This window comes from Martes martes, assembly GCF_963455335.1.
Source record: "Martes martes genome assembly, chromosome: 4".
In the NCBI taxonomy this organism is placed as follows: domain Eukaryota; kingdom Metazoa; phylum Chordata; class Mammalia; order Carnivora; family Mustelidae; genus Martes; species Martes martes.
The window spans coordinates 88363994-88381881 of NC_137891.1; the positions used below are offsets into that span (position 1 = coordinate 88363994).

Here is a 17888-nt window from a genome sequence, read left to right on the forward strand (position 1 = left end):
GGAATGACTGAGTGAAATAAAAATAGAATATATATATAGTCTAGCCCAATGATGGGCACATAGAAAGTGCTCTCTTTTCTTTAGAGAAGGGGGTGAGGGGAGTATGATCCTGGTCAGTGACGGTGCCCTCTCCCTGTCCTTTGGAACTTTCCAGTTACCCCTGGTGTCTATTCTGGGTGCTGGTGCTTGTGAGTTGTGAGACTGTTTCCTATGCTATCTGCTGCTCAGCTCACTGATGAGGACATAATGGAGGTCCCCAAAAGACCTGTTTCTTGAGGGAGCACTCTTTTTTTCTGGCAGTAGGAAAAGGATGGAGAAGCGAGATCTCTTAGGTAATGCTAGTTTTCCGCTGATGCCCCAGGACAGCCCTGGCCAGAGGAGCCTGGGGAGGCTCTGCAGAGACTAGGGAGGCAGTGTGTCATCCACATGAAGGAGAGTGAGGGAGCCAGGACTGTAGCGACAATGACAGTGGAGGGCAGTGGGGGAGGAGGAAGTCTCCCTCTCCTCTCTCCTGGAGAGGAGAGTGGTGAAGAGAGACCGCAGGGAGGTAGAGGGAAGAAAACTTTTGAAGTGAGCAAAGATTCTAAGAGCACGAGGGAGAGCAGGGAGGGAGGGACCTGGGGGGAAGGGGGTGGAGAGTGAAAGAGGAGGAAGAAGTGGGAGGAGGGAGGGCGACAGACTCGAGTCAAAAGGGGGTGGGAGAGCAACTGACAGGCTGAGTGAGAGCTGGGAAGAGTGGGCAGCGGAGGAGGCAGCCAGGAACCCAGGACCAGAGAAGCCCGTGGAAATTCCAGAGAGAAGGACTGAGGAGAAGGTAAGGATAGACGTGCTTTTAAGAGATGAAACTCTCAGTTGATGGGAAGGAGCCAGAAGAGAGGGCCTGGAGTTCCAGGCTGGACAAGAACCAGAGCTCCTTCTCTCTACTGGGGGCTTATTCCCTACCCCTCACTAGTCCCTGCGATGGTGAGGTTGGGATATACGGAGGAGGAGGAGGGTAAAGCAGCAGATAAGTTACTCACTTGATTTCTAAGGATCTGCCGAAGTGTGAGTGGAGGGCCCTTGGAGCTGGTCTACCTCTGGCGGAGTGGCTGCCCTCCAGGGGCATCTTCTAAGTAGCTTAGCAGTTCATTTCCAAGAACTTTGGTTAAGAAGAAATTGGCCCTTTAAAAACAAAAACCATCACTGTATTATGGTGCTTCCTCTAGGCTTGGAATCTTTTTCGAACTGCCTTCCACAGCATCTAGGGGAGTGTTTTGATTCCCCCCCACCCCAAGGCGTGTTGGGTGGTTTAAAAATATTCCGTGCTTAGTTTCCTGCAGAATATCATGTCCCCGCTGTGCGCTGTGAGCCGGCTGGCCTGCCACTCACTGTCGCTGTCAGAGGCAAGAGGCTGGTGAAGATCCAGAGGGGAAGAGGGGAGAGGTGTCACTGAAGGTCCCCTTTCCTCCTGGGTACAGGGTGAGGTAGATGGCCACCGGGCACAAAGGTTTCTGTGGGCTCCCTGACCTCTCTCCTGAGCATGTGGTGAAAGAAACTGGGTTCTTGTGCCCTGCGTGGCTATGTGTCCTGGCACCAGACCCTTCCCCATTCTGGGCCTCAGTTTCCTCATCTGGAAAATGAGGGGTTTGTGGGACACCTGGGTGACTCAGCTGGTAAAGTGTGCCACTCTTGATCTCGGCTCAGGTCTTGATCTCAGGGTCGTGTGTCTACTCCAGCGTGGAGTCTACTTTCAAAAAGAAAGAAAATGAGGGGTTTGAAATAGAAGGATCCCTCCAGTTCCATTCAGCAGTAATGCTGTACAAGGTTATGATTCCTTAGGCTCAAGTATTCCTTGGAATCATGGAAAGGGGAAGCTCATCACAAGGATTTTACATCTGAACTACGCCCTTGTTCACTTTTAACTGGATTCCCCCTCCCGGTATGCCATCATAATGGAGGGATTCCTGGTTTTTCCTCTTCAGTGTTCATAAGGGTCTGGCCCACTGGGTCTGACTGGCCGGAGGAAAGGAAGGGCAGAGCAAGGAGCACTGGCCGGGGAGTCAGGAGACCCAGGAGAAATCTAGAAAACTGGAGAGGAGACAAAAGCCTGTATGTGGCGATGTAGCACCCTCATTAGCCAGGTGGCATGGCTCACCACTGGGGACACAGGCTGGTATTTATAGGCACCGCAGCCTGACTTTCATATCAGCGGGCCTTCGTCTTTTCCACCCAAAGCCTCCAGAGCCCCAGTTCAGCCGAAGAACCTGATTCACTGCTCTCTAGGGACAGCTCTGACCTTTCCACCTTCCAGCAGGTTCCCCAGGGCAGCGGAGCTGTTTGGAGCCTGCTCCCCTGGCCATCTCTCCCCATCTTCTCCTTACTCAGCAGCCGCCGAGGAGCAGTCCCCTGACCACCGTGCCCATGGTGGAGGAAACCCAGAAGTGTGTTTTCTGGCTTCCAGACCAGTACCCTCTGGCTATGCCTTCAGCCAGACACATGCAGTTCATCGAGCCACGTCAGTAACAGTCACTGTGCCTGGCTTTGCCACAGCCTTAGAACACCAAGGATGTTCCTGCTGGACTCTTGAAACTGGTTGTTGTTCTTGTCCCCCAGCTGCCTCACTCCTGTCCCCTCTCCTTATCATGGCCAAAAGTCCTGGGCCATTAGGACTGGAACAGTTCTGTGAGATTGCCTGTCCACTTCTTCCACTAATAGGGAAAACAAAGCAGAGGAAAGGAAAGTGACCCATGAGGGATGACGCAATGAGTCACGTCAATTTGGTTGGGAGAATGTCCTGCTCTGCTCGCTCATTCCTAGGCCCCTTCGGACTTCTGTCCTCAGCTGTGTTCTCTGAACCTCCATTTGTCCCCAGGCCTCCCTGCTTCTTCCATTTAAGTATCTCTACGACCTTGTTTTCTGGCAGGAATTGTCACTTGCCCACCTGCTCCTCATTATCACTGCAGGCTGTTGAGGGGTACGTGCAGTGGAAGGTTCGGGGCTCTGGCAGCCTGCCGGGCTACCACACTGCAGCCTGGCCTCTTGGGGACTGGCTGATTCCACTGCAGCCACTGAAAGCAGAACAGGGAGCCTATCTGCCTGGATCAGTCAGGAGACCTGGAGTCCTCAGGGCCAGCGAGACCCAAGGCCCAGGTCTCAGGGAAGACCTCACCCATCTGGAATTCTCGCAGGCCTCTGTGCCAGCGGGCCCCATCTTGGGCTTGAAGATTAAGCTGACCAAAGGGGAGAGATGCCCAGGAAAACGTCAAGTCTCCTAGAAAAGAAACCAATTCCCTTTCTAGAGCCAGAGCTACGGATTCCTGGAGAATGACAGCTTGATGTCACTTGGTCATTCAGTTGTTTCTGGATATTAGTAAATCATGGGCAAGAAAAAAATTCAACCTTCAACAATCCACTCACTTTCATAAGGAAAAGGAATCAGGAGGTCTCAGAATCAGGGGTATTGAGATAGCACAGAGGAGATCTTAGAGTTTATCTAATTCAGGGATGGGGCAGAAGGAAGAGCCTGGGCATCTGAAGTCACATTTGGGTTAGAATTTCAGCTGTGTGGCCTGGGGCAAATTATTTAATGTCTCTGAGCCCCAGTTTCTTCATCTGCCAAAGAGGTTAATAAATGTCTTCCTTGTAAGGTTTTGTGAAGATTAAATAAAATAACACACAGGTTTCCCCACTATCCAATATGTGCTCTATACCACTTCGTTTTTTTTTTTAAGATTTTACTTATTTATTTGAGAGAGAGAGCACGCACACAAGCTGGGGGTGGGGTAGAGGCAGAGGAAGAAGTAGGCTCCCTTCAAGCAGGGAGCCCGACATGGTGGGGGACACCTATATTTAAAATGGCTATTTTATATGAAGTGCTCAGTGAACAATGGAATAATAGGGTAGAATCCAGGTTAGCTGGTCCTCAGCCCATTTCTTGGAACTACATCTCATTTGATGGAAAAGCCTCCCCCACGACATGGAATTCTGAGAAGGTACTGCTTGCTTTTTATGACCGCAGAATTTTTTTTTCTCTGGGACGACTTTTGCTGACCTCTAAGCTGGGGGGGCTTAGAAAATCTAGCTTTGCCTTTTGGCTTTGCCGCTGACTTGCCATGCTATCGCAATTGGTCAAGTCACAAACTCCCCAGATGTTCTAACTTAGCAGCCATCCAGCTCAACTGCTTTCTCTTATACACAAGCAAACTGAGGCTCAGCGAGCCACAGAGAAACAGCTGAGACCCGGAAGAGCCTTTCTTTCAAGGCTCTTGTTCACAGATAATTTCCAGGATCTTAGTTCATCCTGGGATTTTCATGATTCAGAACTTCAGGAGAGGGCAGATGTGGTTAGGGGTCGGGATGGCCCTCCTCCACAGGTCACTGATTTCTCTTCCAAGTAGAACCGAGCCAGCTTCAAACCTACCCTAGCGGATGTGCCTTTGGACTGGTTGATGAACAGATTCAAAAGTGCTGCAGCTTTTCAGAAGTCAGGGATTACGTGAAGCACACATTTTATAATGTGGACTCATATGAAGTCCATCTCCAGGCCCAAAGTCCAGAACCAGGCTGAGCCAATTACAAGAATGAGAGGGGCCTGATCTCAGTGGGACCCCGTACCTCCCTTCTTCTCCATGCTTGCCCCCGAGGGTCGGCACGCCTAGTGAAATAACAGATGTACAGTGAAATTAATATCCTTCCCATCACCCATGTGTTCCTCACCTTTCCAAACCCGGTGCCCCGTGAGCGTCCTTGTTGGGTCTCTCTCACCAGCCTGCTGCACTGCCAAATTCTGTATCAGGTTGGCTAGTTGGATCATGCTTGAGAGGAGTCTTTACTGGAAATGTCAGAAAAGAAAACAAGGAACTAACCTGACTGTCTATTATGTGCCCGGTACTGTTCGAGGACCTTCCATACGTCCGCATACTGTTGAACCCATGAGTAAACATTCCCTCTTTTCAGATGAGGAGGAAACAGACAGGCTGAGTGACTTGCCTAAGGGCACACAATTGGTGAGTGGAGGCAGGGTTCGAATCCCACTACTCTTCAGGAAACACGAGGCCCACCTCCTTTTTTTGTTTCAGTGGTTCTTGTTATGATTTGACATCAATGGAACACCAGAGCCTGTTGTCTGGCCAGCTGAAAACCCGGCAGCAGACACGGCTGCAGCCAAGAGCACTTAGTGGCTAAAAAAGGAAATAACTTTCTATATGTGAATTCTGGCCAAATGGTGGCAGATGCTGAAGAGTCTGGGAATCCTGACCACTGTGGGCCGCGGGCTTCGATGGAATCATTAATTCTAGGAACAGCATAGGCAAGGGACGGCCAGCCAAGAAGCCAGGGGCTGAAAGGAAAAACCCAGGGCCTCTTACAGGAGAGTGGGAAAAGCCCTGCTGGTGGAGTTCAGAGACTGGACAGAGTTCCGGTCACAGGTTTGTCACTAGCTGTCAGAACTGGGGCCTCTTTGATTTTTCTTTCCCTTTTAAAGACACAGTGGGAAGGTAGGCTTTGCAGTCAGGCAGATTGACTGCAAGTTCCTTATGCAGCATTTGCTACCTCTGAGCCTCAGTGTTCTCAGCTATAAAATGGGATAATAACTGCTTTCCTAGCAGAATTAATATAAAGGTTAAAAGTATAGCTGTAAAATGCTTCATACGTGGAAAACACTCAAATTCATGGTATCTGTTATCACCAGTACTTAATTTCCTTGGACCCCGGTCTTCAGCTTGTATAAAAATAAGGGATTGATTTTGCTTGATATCTAGATTCCTTTCCTATGAATCCATGAAAAATGGTGGAAATACTAAAGAAATCTAAGTGTCTCATAAATATAATTTTCATTAATAACTGCATAGATTTTAATCAACCTTTTAGGGGTGCTTAATAAGGACCTCCTAATATTTCATTGGAATTGAATATCTCCATTTGGCCACCACCTCCCACCCACTTCTTGTAAATATTTCTTCTTCCAACAATTTACCAAGAAAACTACGTATCTCAGCATAATTCTCCTTCTCCACTTTGCTCTGTTCCACCTCCTTGGCTTTGAAACAACTGTCTACCAGCAGAGTGTTTCTGAGCAGACCACTCTGTCCTTGCTAGAATAAAATAATGACATAGAAAGAAAGGTTAATTATCTGCCATTGGCTGAAGTCGAAGGAAAACCAAAATGACACTTCATCTCCTCCATCTGTCTCCCTCTTCTCTCTTCAGTGATCAAGGTTCAGGGGTGGAAGCCCCCACTGGACTTCTGAGGAAGTTGCCCACATGGCTGTAGGACCCGTTTGGTTGTTTCCCCTGAGGTTGAAGAGGCCATCCCCAAATCGCAGTCAGGAGAGGAGTGGAAGTCCTAAATGTAAGAATTACCCCCAAGAACTTAGAAATTGACCCCTGATTCTAACAGTCATCTTGAAAGCCTCCCTGCAGCACTCACCTTGTGTCAAAGTGGCCAGCCTCTGACTGGTAAGGATTTTTAAGGAAAGGAACTTGAGGTCATTTAGATGGGATCCAGCACAGTTGTGAGGGCAGGCGTACTGCTGTCAGACAAGACCAGAGCTCGGTTTGATGTCAACTCCAGCACTTACCAGCAAGTCCCCCTCAAGTGGCATTGCTCGGTCAACCTCCCTGGAGCCAGTACAAAGGGGCTGGGGATGAGCCTTGCTTGCTCAATTGTTGGGACAATCAAATGAGAAAAAAAATATATCAAGAAACTTGCAGAACATCTGGCACAGAGAGAGGTCTCAATAACTTAATTTTATTATTATCATTATTACCTAGATTCAGAGTTTCTTGGTGTGTAAGTTTAGGTAAACTAGAAAATGGAGCAGAGACTCTCCAAGGATAACGAAGATTGCTGGAGTAGTTAAAGATCAAGACCACTTTCTTATGCAATCCTCCCTGTGTCTCTCCATTTTAGTGAGAAGCTATTGAGGGGGAGGGTAAGTCAGGAAAACATATATTAATGAAAAAGGAAGGTGCTGAAGAGTTCTGAGATGATGTTATACTTAGTGCTTTACTTTATAAAGCCACCTCTGATTTCTGGCATAGCAGGAGAGCTCAATAAACACTTTCTGAACTGAGCTGCACTGACATGATACTGTGTCCAAGGATCATTTAAGCGAGGCCCTTTGGGTCCTTTTACAACAGAATTCTCTTAATTGGGAAGCAAGTCAACCCTGCTCTGTGCCACATTCCACTGTGTGATGAGCAGAATTATAGCATGGGCCCAGAGTGCTGTTATTATTACTGTGAATAACAACCTTTACTGAGAACCAGAGATCTGTTAGATAATGTACAGAACATGTGTCATTGTCCAGAATTAGACCAGACTCTGTGGAGTGGTCTTATAATCTAATTTTGACAAACTTGAGTGAGAGCCCCAGTGATATGTGGGGAGGAGGTGGAGAAGAAATAGTCCATGGTGAATGGATGTGTCTCTGCTTTAGATCCATCCAGTCCTGCCTGGCTGAGCCAAGGGTTTGGTCAAAGGCAGAAGGAAGGCTCAGCAGCTTTAGTCTCCCTGCTGTTCTGGTCACCACATTCACTGTGCAGGTGCCCTAAGGTCACATCCTAGGGAGCCCCTCTATTGGCATTAGGTGTTTTTGTTTTGTTTTAAAGATTTTCTTTATTTATTTGACAGACAGAGATCACAAGTAGGCAGAGCTGCATGCAGAGAGAGAGGAAGGGAAGCAGGCTCCCTGCTGAGCAGAGAGCCTGATGTGGGACTCGATCCCAGAACCCTGGGATCATGATCTGAGCCGAAGGCAGAGGCTTTAACCCACTGAGCCACCCAGGCGCCCGCATTAGGTGTTTTGAGGGAGCTGAATGCTGTAATTTACTTACTCTTGTTGATTTTTAAAAGTGTACAAATCAACCAACTGGGTGCAAGGTACAGTCTTAAGCACCAAGAGGGAAGAGGGGGGTAGGGGGACTTAGGAGGAGGATACAGTGATGAACAGATATGGACCTTGTCTTCAAGGAGCTCAGGGTAGAGTTGGAGAGAGAATACATAGCCAGTAGAGCAAATCATTTTCATTATGTATCTGAAAACCCAATGGTTTTACAGTTCAGTCCAAGGCCCAGCTGCTGACTTGGTGTGGGGGTGGGGAACACAGAAATTAGAAAGGCTGTTAAGTGTGGCTCCAGAGGACAGAATTAGAATCAATAGAAGAGAATTTTCAAGGCATCCCTATGGTAGTCTCTTGCTCCCTTGCAATATGCTTTCTTGAGCAGGAGAGACAGGGTGCTGTTTTAGCAGTGTGCTGGACGAACTTGTCACCTGCAGCCTACCTAGTTTATGCTGCAGCCACTACCAAAGGACTGCCACCAGCAGGGTGATTATTGACTGTGCCATGCTTTATGTCCCCACCCCATTTCAGGGCTGTGTCACATTAAGGTCTGCCCACAGGAACAAGTCATGTACTGAACATGGTCTATGTAAGGGTTGAGAACTACTCCAAACTCCTGGCATGGCCTCAAAGCCCTCCATAATCTGCCTCTGCCTATTCTGCAGACCACCTCCTTGTTCTGCTCATTGTCCTCTAATACCATGCTGGTTTTCACTTGGTGAGTTTATTCACATAGTTGTCTTTGTCTGGAATGCCCCCACCTCTCACGTACCTCCCCTCTCCCCCTACTTCTCACCTCTACAAACTTCACCTCTACCTAACTCCAATTCAAGGGTTGCTTCTTTGGAGAAGCCCAGAATATTTGCACAGTTGGTTGTGTTTGTATCCCTCACTGGACAGTGAGTTCCTTCAACCCAGAGTCTTACTGATCTTTGGGTTCCTAACTTCTATCACATAAGTAGACACTCAGTAAATGTTTGTGAAGGTGAACTGAATTGAACTTTCCCATAATCCCCTCAGCACCTCACATCAAGTGCTGGTCACATCCAGGGACCATCATAAACATTTGCTTGATTGCTTAAAAACTGACCCCCAGGCTTTAGCACTAAATGGCAGTCATGTCTCAAATAACTCACTGCTGGAACTTCACGCTCTGAGGTGGGGAGACATAAGAATTGATGTGCTTCACCCCTAGAAGGAGGATGGAGGGAAATTTTCTGGTGTGCCCCAGACTTGTTCAGGAACTCTGAAGTGGTCTAGGTTCTACCTCTATTCGTCTTCATTTCTTTGAGCAAATCTCTTACCTTCTGTAGATGTATCCTTCTCTGCAAAACAGAGGCAATAACCAGCACCCCAAAAAGGCATAAAAATCCTCATAACTATGAGGATTCTTCCATTCAACAATAGAAACTGAGTGTCTATATGTCCTAAGGTAGCCAGTCATGAGCAAAACAAATAGGGTCCCACCTTCTTGGAGTCAATAAAAGAAGGGAGGAGAAGCACATCTTGAACTGTATAAGGTTTTACTTACTTATTTTATTTTAGAGAAGGGACAAGAGAAAAAGAGAGGTGGGGAGGAGCAAAGCGAGAGGGAGAGAATCTTAAGCAGGCTCCACGCCCAGCACAGAGTCTGACACAGGGCTGCGTCTCTCAACGCTGAGATTATGACCTGAGCTGAAATCAAGAGTTGGACACTTAACTGACTGAGCTACCCATGGGCCCCTGTAAGGTTTTCTTTTTTATTGTTGGACATAAGAAGGAAGATTTGACCCTCCATAGGATCACTCTGTAATCTTACTGCTAGATCAAACATTTTTTTCTATCATTAAGAAAGCATTTATTATGTACCTATTGTGAGACCTTAATGCATTAAGAATGCAAAATAGAAGACAGGGCTTTTGACTTGAGAAGTCTATTACTCATTTGAAGGGAAAAGCTGTTAAATCCTTAAGGGCAGGAATCGTGCCTGATTTTATAAATTCAAGATATCATTGAATGCATAGTATGTGCCAGGTCTGGTACCCCCTAGATATTAATTTCAGTACCCAGAATAGTGATAGGCACATAGCAGGGACTCAAAAAAGTACCTGTGGGTTGGCTGATAGAAAGAAAATTTTGGAAAATCAGTGTAAGGCAACATATAAGTGTGACTGTATCCTACATGCTGAACAGTAATGTGGAGTCTTTATTGTTCAGGAGATTTCAAAATGGGCTGAGATCAATTTGAGAAAAGAATTCTCCATTTCTACCTACATATGTGGGGCCAGAGGAGGAAGTCCTAGCTATGAGTTTATGTTAACCTAGGTTGCTCTAAGTTAGTTTTCTTTGAAAACACTGGCTGTGTAGGGAGGCAAAAATGCTAACACTGTGTTGGGAACGTAGGTACCTGAATTTTATTTGTAGTCATATAATACACAAAGTAAGGGAATAAAATGATCCATGTTCACTATACACAATAGCCTTCCTTTGGCCCTTTCCCTCTTATCCAAGTGCCATGTCACTATTACCAAATAAGTTCCTTGGTGACTCCTCCAAATGTTTGTTTTGTCCCAGGATATGACATGTTGAAAGAAGATGCTGAAGGTTTTTGAATGAAGAAACTACAGAGTGGGGATGTTCTAGGGACTGGGTTCTAAGGACCATCTCTTTTGCCTTGGAGACTTCAGAACTTGTATCAGTTGCAAAGGGCTGTAGAATTTAATAACCCAGGGCTCCTTAGAAGGCCCTCCCCAATGCCCTAAGCCAGAGTAACCTCCTGCCATATGTTCCCACAGCACTTCCTTAATGTTAACACACACTATGCTTTATTGCAACATGTTCGATCTCTCTCCTTCAGTCGGGGATATAAAGGCAATTAAGTTCAGTAAAGTCAGGGACTCTTAGTTTTTCTTTTTAACTGCTGTGCCTTCAGGGCCTTGCATGATACCTGGTAACCACTCATATTAAATGAATGAATGAAAAGGAAGAAGGACCTGGTAGGTAGAGGGGGTATGAGGAGCTAAGACAAAGAGGTAAGAAGGTGTGGGCCATGTACACATGTATGGGAGTAATGTAGCTTAAGTATGGAGTATGTGAGAGGAACAGGGAAGAAGACAGGACGGAGCTGTGCTGTGGAGGATCTCAAGTGCAAGTTAAAGAGTCTGAACTTTATAAGCAGTAGGAAGGCAGTGAAGATCTTAGCTAAAGCAGTGAGGTATATTATTACCATTGTATTTGATAGAATTGATTCATGGCACGGGCAGCTTCCTCTGCCCCTCCTAACACACTTCCTGCCAAGAAACAGATAATAATCTACAAAGCATTTTATATGCTCTACACCCAGTAAACTCAGTGGGTATCTAATTTACATATTTCTTTGGCTGAGGTTGTGGGGGACCCGAAGGGACACAGTGTAGCTGGGAAACTGACTTTCATATTATAAACCGAGCAGCTGGTACTTGGTAGCAATTTTAAGTTTCTCTGACCTCGCCTGGGTCATCAGGAAGTCACAAATGAGACTTGTCCTGTACCCTATTTGCTGTCACCAGGGTGCATGGGGTCTGCCCCACCCCCACCTTATCAGCTAGTGTTTTTCCCTCCCCATGAGGCAGCCTATCGATGTCACTGTCTTTCTCCTCTTCCATGATGTTTCTTTCTTGTACGCTTGCTTTCCTTCTTCCAGGTGGGATTCCTTGCACCACAAGTGAGGGGGTCAGCCTCAAGCCTCTTGGCAGACCAGACCAAAGCGTCACATTCTTTGCCTGGCCCTATTTTTAGACCTCCTGGGGGACTTGCAAGGAATGAGTGGCAAAGTCAGAAGATCAAGGGAAAAGTCTTCAGGGATTGAGGACAGTTTGGAAAACTTGCCCCAAATTTTGGAAGAATATGACACTTGTTTCCCTTTTCCTTGTTTCTTTTCACTTTCCATTTCTGTTTCCCTTTCACTTTTCCCCCTTTCGCTTTTCCATCTGTTTCTCTCTTCTTTGTAATGCACTTCTCTCTACTTTCTCTCTCTCTCTCTCCCTCCTTCTCCGTTCCTGTCCTCCCCCACCACTTTCTTGCTAGTAAAGGCAAGGAATTATTCTTTAGTTCTTATACAATGAGCACTGTGCTAAGTGCTTTTTATACATTACCTCATAACACTGGATGAGCTAAATAACAGTATCTTCATTTTGCAGTTAGGGAAATTGAGCTACAGATCCAGCAGCTTCTCCAAGCTCAGCGATATTGATAGGGATTTGAACTCCACTTAGCTACCCCCAAACTATATTCTCTTAACCACTACATGGTCTCTTTTTTCCATTCCAAACTCCTGCTTGTCTTCCCCCTCTTTTTGTTCCTTTTTTCCTGTTCTCTCCCTCTCCTTCTCACCCTCCCCTCTCTCAGACACTCAGCACATCCTGGTCCCTGCATGTCGTGTGGATGACCCTGAAGGTGCTGAACACTATGCACGTGCCCAGAAGAGATGACAGACCATTCGCACTCTTATCTAATCAGCCATTTTCCTTCTGAGCAGACGCTCCACAGTTTTCCACATTTGGAGGCTAAGGGAGGGGGACCCTTCACCACCTAGGGGAAAGGGCAGATGTCTGATCACAAACTAGAGGAAAGGCTTCAAGACCTGGATGAGTCTTTGACATGGAGGGGGACAGAGATAAGGCCCTTTCCACTCATGTGTGGACTCTCAGGGTTGGGGAGTGGGGACCTGGGAGAAAATAGGGCCAGGAGCCTGGTCTCTGGCAAGGTATCAACTCAGGAGTCAAGGAAGCCTGCACCATGAAATATGGCAACCCACACTGTCCTTCTTTATTTGCATAAAGAGTGTTTGGATGAGAACCAGGGGCATACTGACAGCAAAGATGTGAAGGTCAAGGTGTGAACCTGACCATCCCTAAGATCCCATTAGATTCTAAGGTTTTATGATCACAAGAATGGAATATTTGTAGTTCAGTTCCCTCCTTTCTTTTTTTTTTTTTTTTTGTCATTCTGTTGATTAGGATTGGTTAGAGGCTTAAGCCATAAGGACATTTATTGCTCATCAAGTAAGAATTCTGGAGGTAGGAGATTCAAGAGCTGATTCAAAGGCCTCAGGACATTGGTTGGCATTTCTGAGAATCTCTGGACAGCCTCAGACATCTTGGCTCAAATAGTCCTGTCCATGGGCAGGAAGTAGTCGGGGTGGTGGGCAGGGGGACCTCCAGTGAGACTCCCTCTGTTTACTGGGGGATGGAAAACAGTTTCTAGAGCACTCCCTCTGCATAGACACTCACCATACCTGACTGACCAGATCTAACTGCAGAAGAGACTGAGAAAGTGAAATCTGGTCTTTCCACCCTGCTAATGGGATGCAGACAAGGAATAGGGAACTGACTTGCCACATCAGAGCCTGCTGCCCTTCATTCACTCAACTAAGATTCCCTAAGATTGTCTACTCCAGCCCAGGCTCTGGGCCAGGTAATGATGATACAGAGGAACGGGCAGTCTCTTTGATCAAGGAGCCCCCACTAGAAGAACACAGACAGGCAGAGGGCCACAAAACAAGAAGGCAAGTGCTAGGAGGGAACCAAGTGTCCCTAAAGCCACCACAGGAGCTGAAGAGGCTCAGCTTGGAGGAGCAGGGAGGGCTGCAGGGAACCATGACTGGGTTAAGTTCTGAGGGTTAATAAGGATCTATCTGGGGGTCGGGTGGGGGGTGGTTATGTAGAAGGTGGCTGGGAAGAGGGCATCTGAGAATCTTCCAGGATGTGGCAGGCAGTACAAAAGGAACTAATGGGGACAGACAAGGAATCAGGCTGGAGAAGCAAGAAAGGGCCTGCTGAGAGAAGGTTCTGTGTGGGACATAATGGTTTGGGGCATTTATTCTGGATGAGCAGATCTGTGCATGGGGACCTTCTGCAGGAGGATGAGGAGCCATACCCCTGGAAGGGCTGCACTGCCCCGAGGTATGGGAGATTGGCATCGCCAGCTGCCTCCCAGCTGCAGGAATCCGAGCACTCATGAGCAGCGCCCAGAGCTGGTTTTTGTTCGCCATCTCCCAGTACAGCTAGGGATGGTTCTGAAGGTTAGGGGATGCCACCGCCATCCCCACTCCTTCCTCTTCACTCAGTTCCTTCTGGAACCAAAATAATGCTTTCACTTGATGCCCTTTCAAACATATGGAACATTTGAGTTATGATCCCCAACATATCACGTAGCTCACCCTTGAAACTCTGAGGCAGCTGTTTTCCATCCCCATTTTACAGACAAGGAGGCAGACTCAGCGAGGCACACGGCCAGAATGGCGAGAGCAGAGAGCAGTCCTTTGTGCTTCCTGCTTCACCAGTGTTTCTCCAGGCGTGGGCTCTGCACTGTCTGCCTCAGAGTAACCTGGGCTGCTCAGGGCAGATCCCAGTTCCAGGGGCAGCCCCAGACCTCCCAAAGCCGACTCTCCAGAGGTAACAGCACAGAACCCACTCATAACAGGCTCCTCAGTTGATTTCTAGATCCATTCAAGTGTGGGAATCACTCTCATCTTGCTAACACAACCATTTTTAATCTTCGATCTCCTTTTCCTTTTGCTGGCCTGGAAAAAAGAGAGCTTTTCAGGTGAATTTGGCTCATGAGTTGCACTTTCTTAAAGAATGGATCGGTGGAGCCCCAGACCGTCCAGACTTTGCAGAAGCATCCCTCTCCTTTTCTCTCTTTCTCTCTGCCCCATTTGCAGAAGTCCTGGTGGCTGTCTCCTGCTGAGTCAGGATGGGTGACTGGAGCTTCCTGGGAGAGTTCCTGGAGGAAGTACACAAGCACTCTACAGTGATCGGCAAGGTCTGGCTCACTGTCCTCTTCATATTCCGCATGCTGGTGCTGGGCACGGCTGCCGAGTCATCCTGGGGGGATGAGCAGGCCGACTTCCAATGTGATACCATGCAGCCCGGCTGCGGGAACGTCTGCTACGACCAAGCCTTCCCCATCTCGCATATCCGCTACTGGGTGCTGCAGATCATCTTCGTGTCCACGCCATCGCTGGTGTACATGGGCCACGCCATGCACACAGTGCGCATGCAGGAGAAACGGAAGCTCAGGGAGGCTGAGAGGGCCAAAGAGGTCCGGGGCACTGGCTCTTATGAGTACCCAGTGGCCGAGAAGGCAGAGCTGTCCTGCTGGGAGGAAGTGAACGGGAGGATTGTCCTCCAGGGCACTCTGCTCAACACCTATGTCTGCAGCATCCTGATTCGCACGACCATGGAGGTGGCCTTTATCGTGGGTCAGTACCTCCTCTACGGGATCTTCCTGGACACCCTGCATGTCTGCCGCAGGAGTCCCTGTCCCCACCCAGTCAACTGTTACGTTTCCCGGCCCACAGAGAAGAATGTCTTCATCGTCTTTATGCTGGCTGTGGCGGCGCTGTCCCTCTTCCTCAGCCTGGCTGAGCTCTACCACCTGGGCTGGAAGAAGATCAGACAGCGCTTTGTCAGATCTCAGCAGGGCACAGCCGAGTGTCAGCTTCCTGGCCCCTCTGCTGGCATGGTCCAGAACTGCACACCACCCCCTGACTTCAATCAGTGCCTGGAGAATGGCCCTGGGGGCAAATTCTTCAATCCCTTCAGTAACAAGATGGCTTCCCAGCAGAACACCGAGAACCTGGCTACCGAGCAAGTGCAAGGCCAGGAGGCGATTCCTGGGGAGGGCTTCATTCACATCCATTACGGCCAGAAGCCTGAGGTACCCAATGGGGCCTCCCCGGGTCACCGCCTTCCCCAAGGCTATCCAAGCGACAAGCGCCGTCTCAGCAAGGCCAGCAGCAAGGCCAGGTCAGATGACCTATCAGTGTGACCCTCTAGTTGGGGGTGGGGAGGGTGGAATCCAGGACCAGGTGGGAACAGAGGAAGCTCAGAGAGGGAAGATGTGTCCCTATCGACCCCATCTCTCATTCTCATACCTGCTCTGCTCCTTTTGGGCTTCAGGTCTCCGTGGCATTGCTCATGTATTCCAGAAGGTAGGACCAGGCCCCTTCGAGTGCAGGCAGTGACATGGCTACCCACCCCAGCTGCTGTCCCTTCCCATTGTCTACCCAGTGTACATAGAAGGTTTTCAGATTCTTTGGTCAACAGGCCAGAGGAAGAAAAGGGAACAGCAGTAAATCTAGCCACAGGAGGGATAGCCAGAAGGACAGAATGGCTCTCTACATACCAGCCACATACCAGATGGGTTCTCCAAGTCTCTATGGCTTCCTTGACCTGATTGCCCTTCTTCTTGCAAGGAAAAACCCAGAGATTCCGGCCAATAAAGAGCATCAATCAAAGACCTTCCATTAGATGTGCTCTTGAATCTGTTGTCTCCATGGATCAAACCTTGGAGTGTTGTTAAGGTGGCCTTGGGCTGCCCTGGGCTGCCTTCCCTGTACCCAGTCTTACTTAAAAAGAGGTCCTTGGAACTTGACCAGCAGCCTCAACTTTACAAGTGTTTTGGTATGTACCTCTGGCAAATGTCCTACCTTAGCGAAGCCGCAGCCTTTACTTCTGCCAGGGTGACAACTAGCCCATGGGGGTGCGAACTCCCCCAGGGAGTGACTATATACACAGGCTCCACTGGAATCTCTGCCACCACCTGTCATCCTGCAGCTCTTTACAGCTCAACCCGATGATAGAAACCATCCCATCCCTTCCTTCCTTGGCTGTTCACCCAGTGCTCCCCTAAAGATCTTATCGACCAGAGTGCCCGAGAAGCCGTCGTCCTCTCTCAGATCCTGACCAGATCACCAGCCACAAGGGCCAATGGAATTTCCCTCGGTCTTATTAAAACAAAGAGGGCATTGTGCTTCTCAGATTCCCTTTGGGAAAAAATAATTCTGCTGTGAAGATAAAAATAAAAAAAGAGAGAAAATACTGGAAAACTGTTTCCCCCTCCTATTTATTTCCCTTTCTGACTGCCAACTTAGAGTGCCAAGAGGAGGCGTGATGACAGCTATGGAGCCCCCAGATCTCTCTCTTCCTGGAGGGCTTAGCAGGGGCATGGAAGCGGTAAGGGAATCTCCAGCTCTCTTGGCAGGGGCCTCTTTTAAGAGCACAGTGATTCCTATGTCTCCCTGGTACTCCTAATGAGACAGCTAGAAAGCAGTGGTGACTGCGGACTGTGGAAAAGTCCTGCCTTCCCAGGGACTGGCCTGGTTTCTCTGTTCAGTCCATCCATTATGGGTGGTTGCCATTATGGATGAAGGTAAAGGATGCTCAGAATTGGATACTGAGACTTATAGGGAGATGATTACTTTTTTAAATGCGTGCGTGCGTGTGTGTGTGTGTGTGTGTGTGTGTGTCTACACTGACAGGGTGGGTGAAGGGGAGGGGAGTCTGAAATAAGGAAAGGAAACTTTAGAGGAACTTGTGTCTTCCTGCCCTCACCTCCAGATGCTGGTGGAGGGGCTGAGACTCACTGTTTCCAGTGGCATTGGCCTATGCAGATGAGAGGTCGGGCAGAGGAGGGTGAAGGCTCAGAAGGAGTCTTAGCCTCTGCACCCCATCATCCATCTCCAGGCCCTTCTGCTGATGTTTGGCAGCATGCTATTGGTGGGTGGAGAGAAGGATGAGCGTAGGGAGTTGGAGGGGACTGACTGGGAGGCCATTTAGGGAAGAATGGTCATCGGAGGTCCCTAGAGAGAACACCTTTTTATCTTTTGTCTGGTACCAGCATTAAGACTCTCTCTGCAAAACAAAACAAAACAAAGCAATACAAAAAAAAAAAAAAAAAAAAAAAAGACTCTCCTTCCATCTCTGAATGGGTTTGTTTTGTGAAATAAGTGTACTTGGATTAGAAATCCTATGACATCAGTCCTTGATGATGGGACTTTCAGGAATAAAATAAGAAATAATATGTGTAGTTTGTCTTAATAAAATTTGGCCCTGCATCTCTCTTTCTTGGTGTCCTTTCATGCCATGACTATGAAAGAAGGATGACAGACTTGGTCAGGGAGGGAAGCACACAGACTCCACCCATCAGTTAGTAATGCAAACAGCTTGGAGTCAGACATGCAAGGGTTAAAAATCTCAGCTGCCGATTTACCGCTGGACTCCAGCAAGCTACTTAATCTTTGAACCCTGGTTTTCTTATCTGTAA

The 17888-nt window shown here is 48.1% G+C and overlaps 1 protein-coding gene across 2 annotated transcripts; it reads left to right on the forward strand.

The window, feature by feature from the left end:
- Positions 1–713: 713 nt before the first annotated feature.
- Positions 714–17678, forward strand: GJA5 (gap junction protein alpha 5). 2 transcript variants are annotated; one of them, XM_080801887.1, is made up of 3 exons: positions 714–814; positions 6187–6328; positions 14503–16639. In XM_080801887.1, the coding sequence occupies exon 3, from the start codon at positions 14535–14537 to the stop codon at positions 15609–15611; it is 1077 nt and encodes a 358-aa protein (XP_080658013.1). In that variant the 5' UTR covers positions 714–814; positions 6187–6328; positions 14503–14534; the 3' UTR covers positions 15612–16639. The 2 variants fall into 2 exon arrangements, with proteins under 2 accessions (XP_080658013.1, XP_080658012.1); XM_080801886.1 differs by lacking the exon at positions 6187–6328 and having other exon boundaries at positions 14503–17678.
- The last annotated feature ends 210 nt before the right edge of the window (positions 17679–17888 follow it).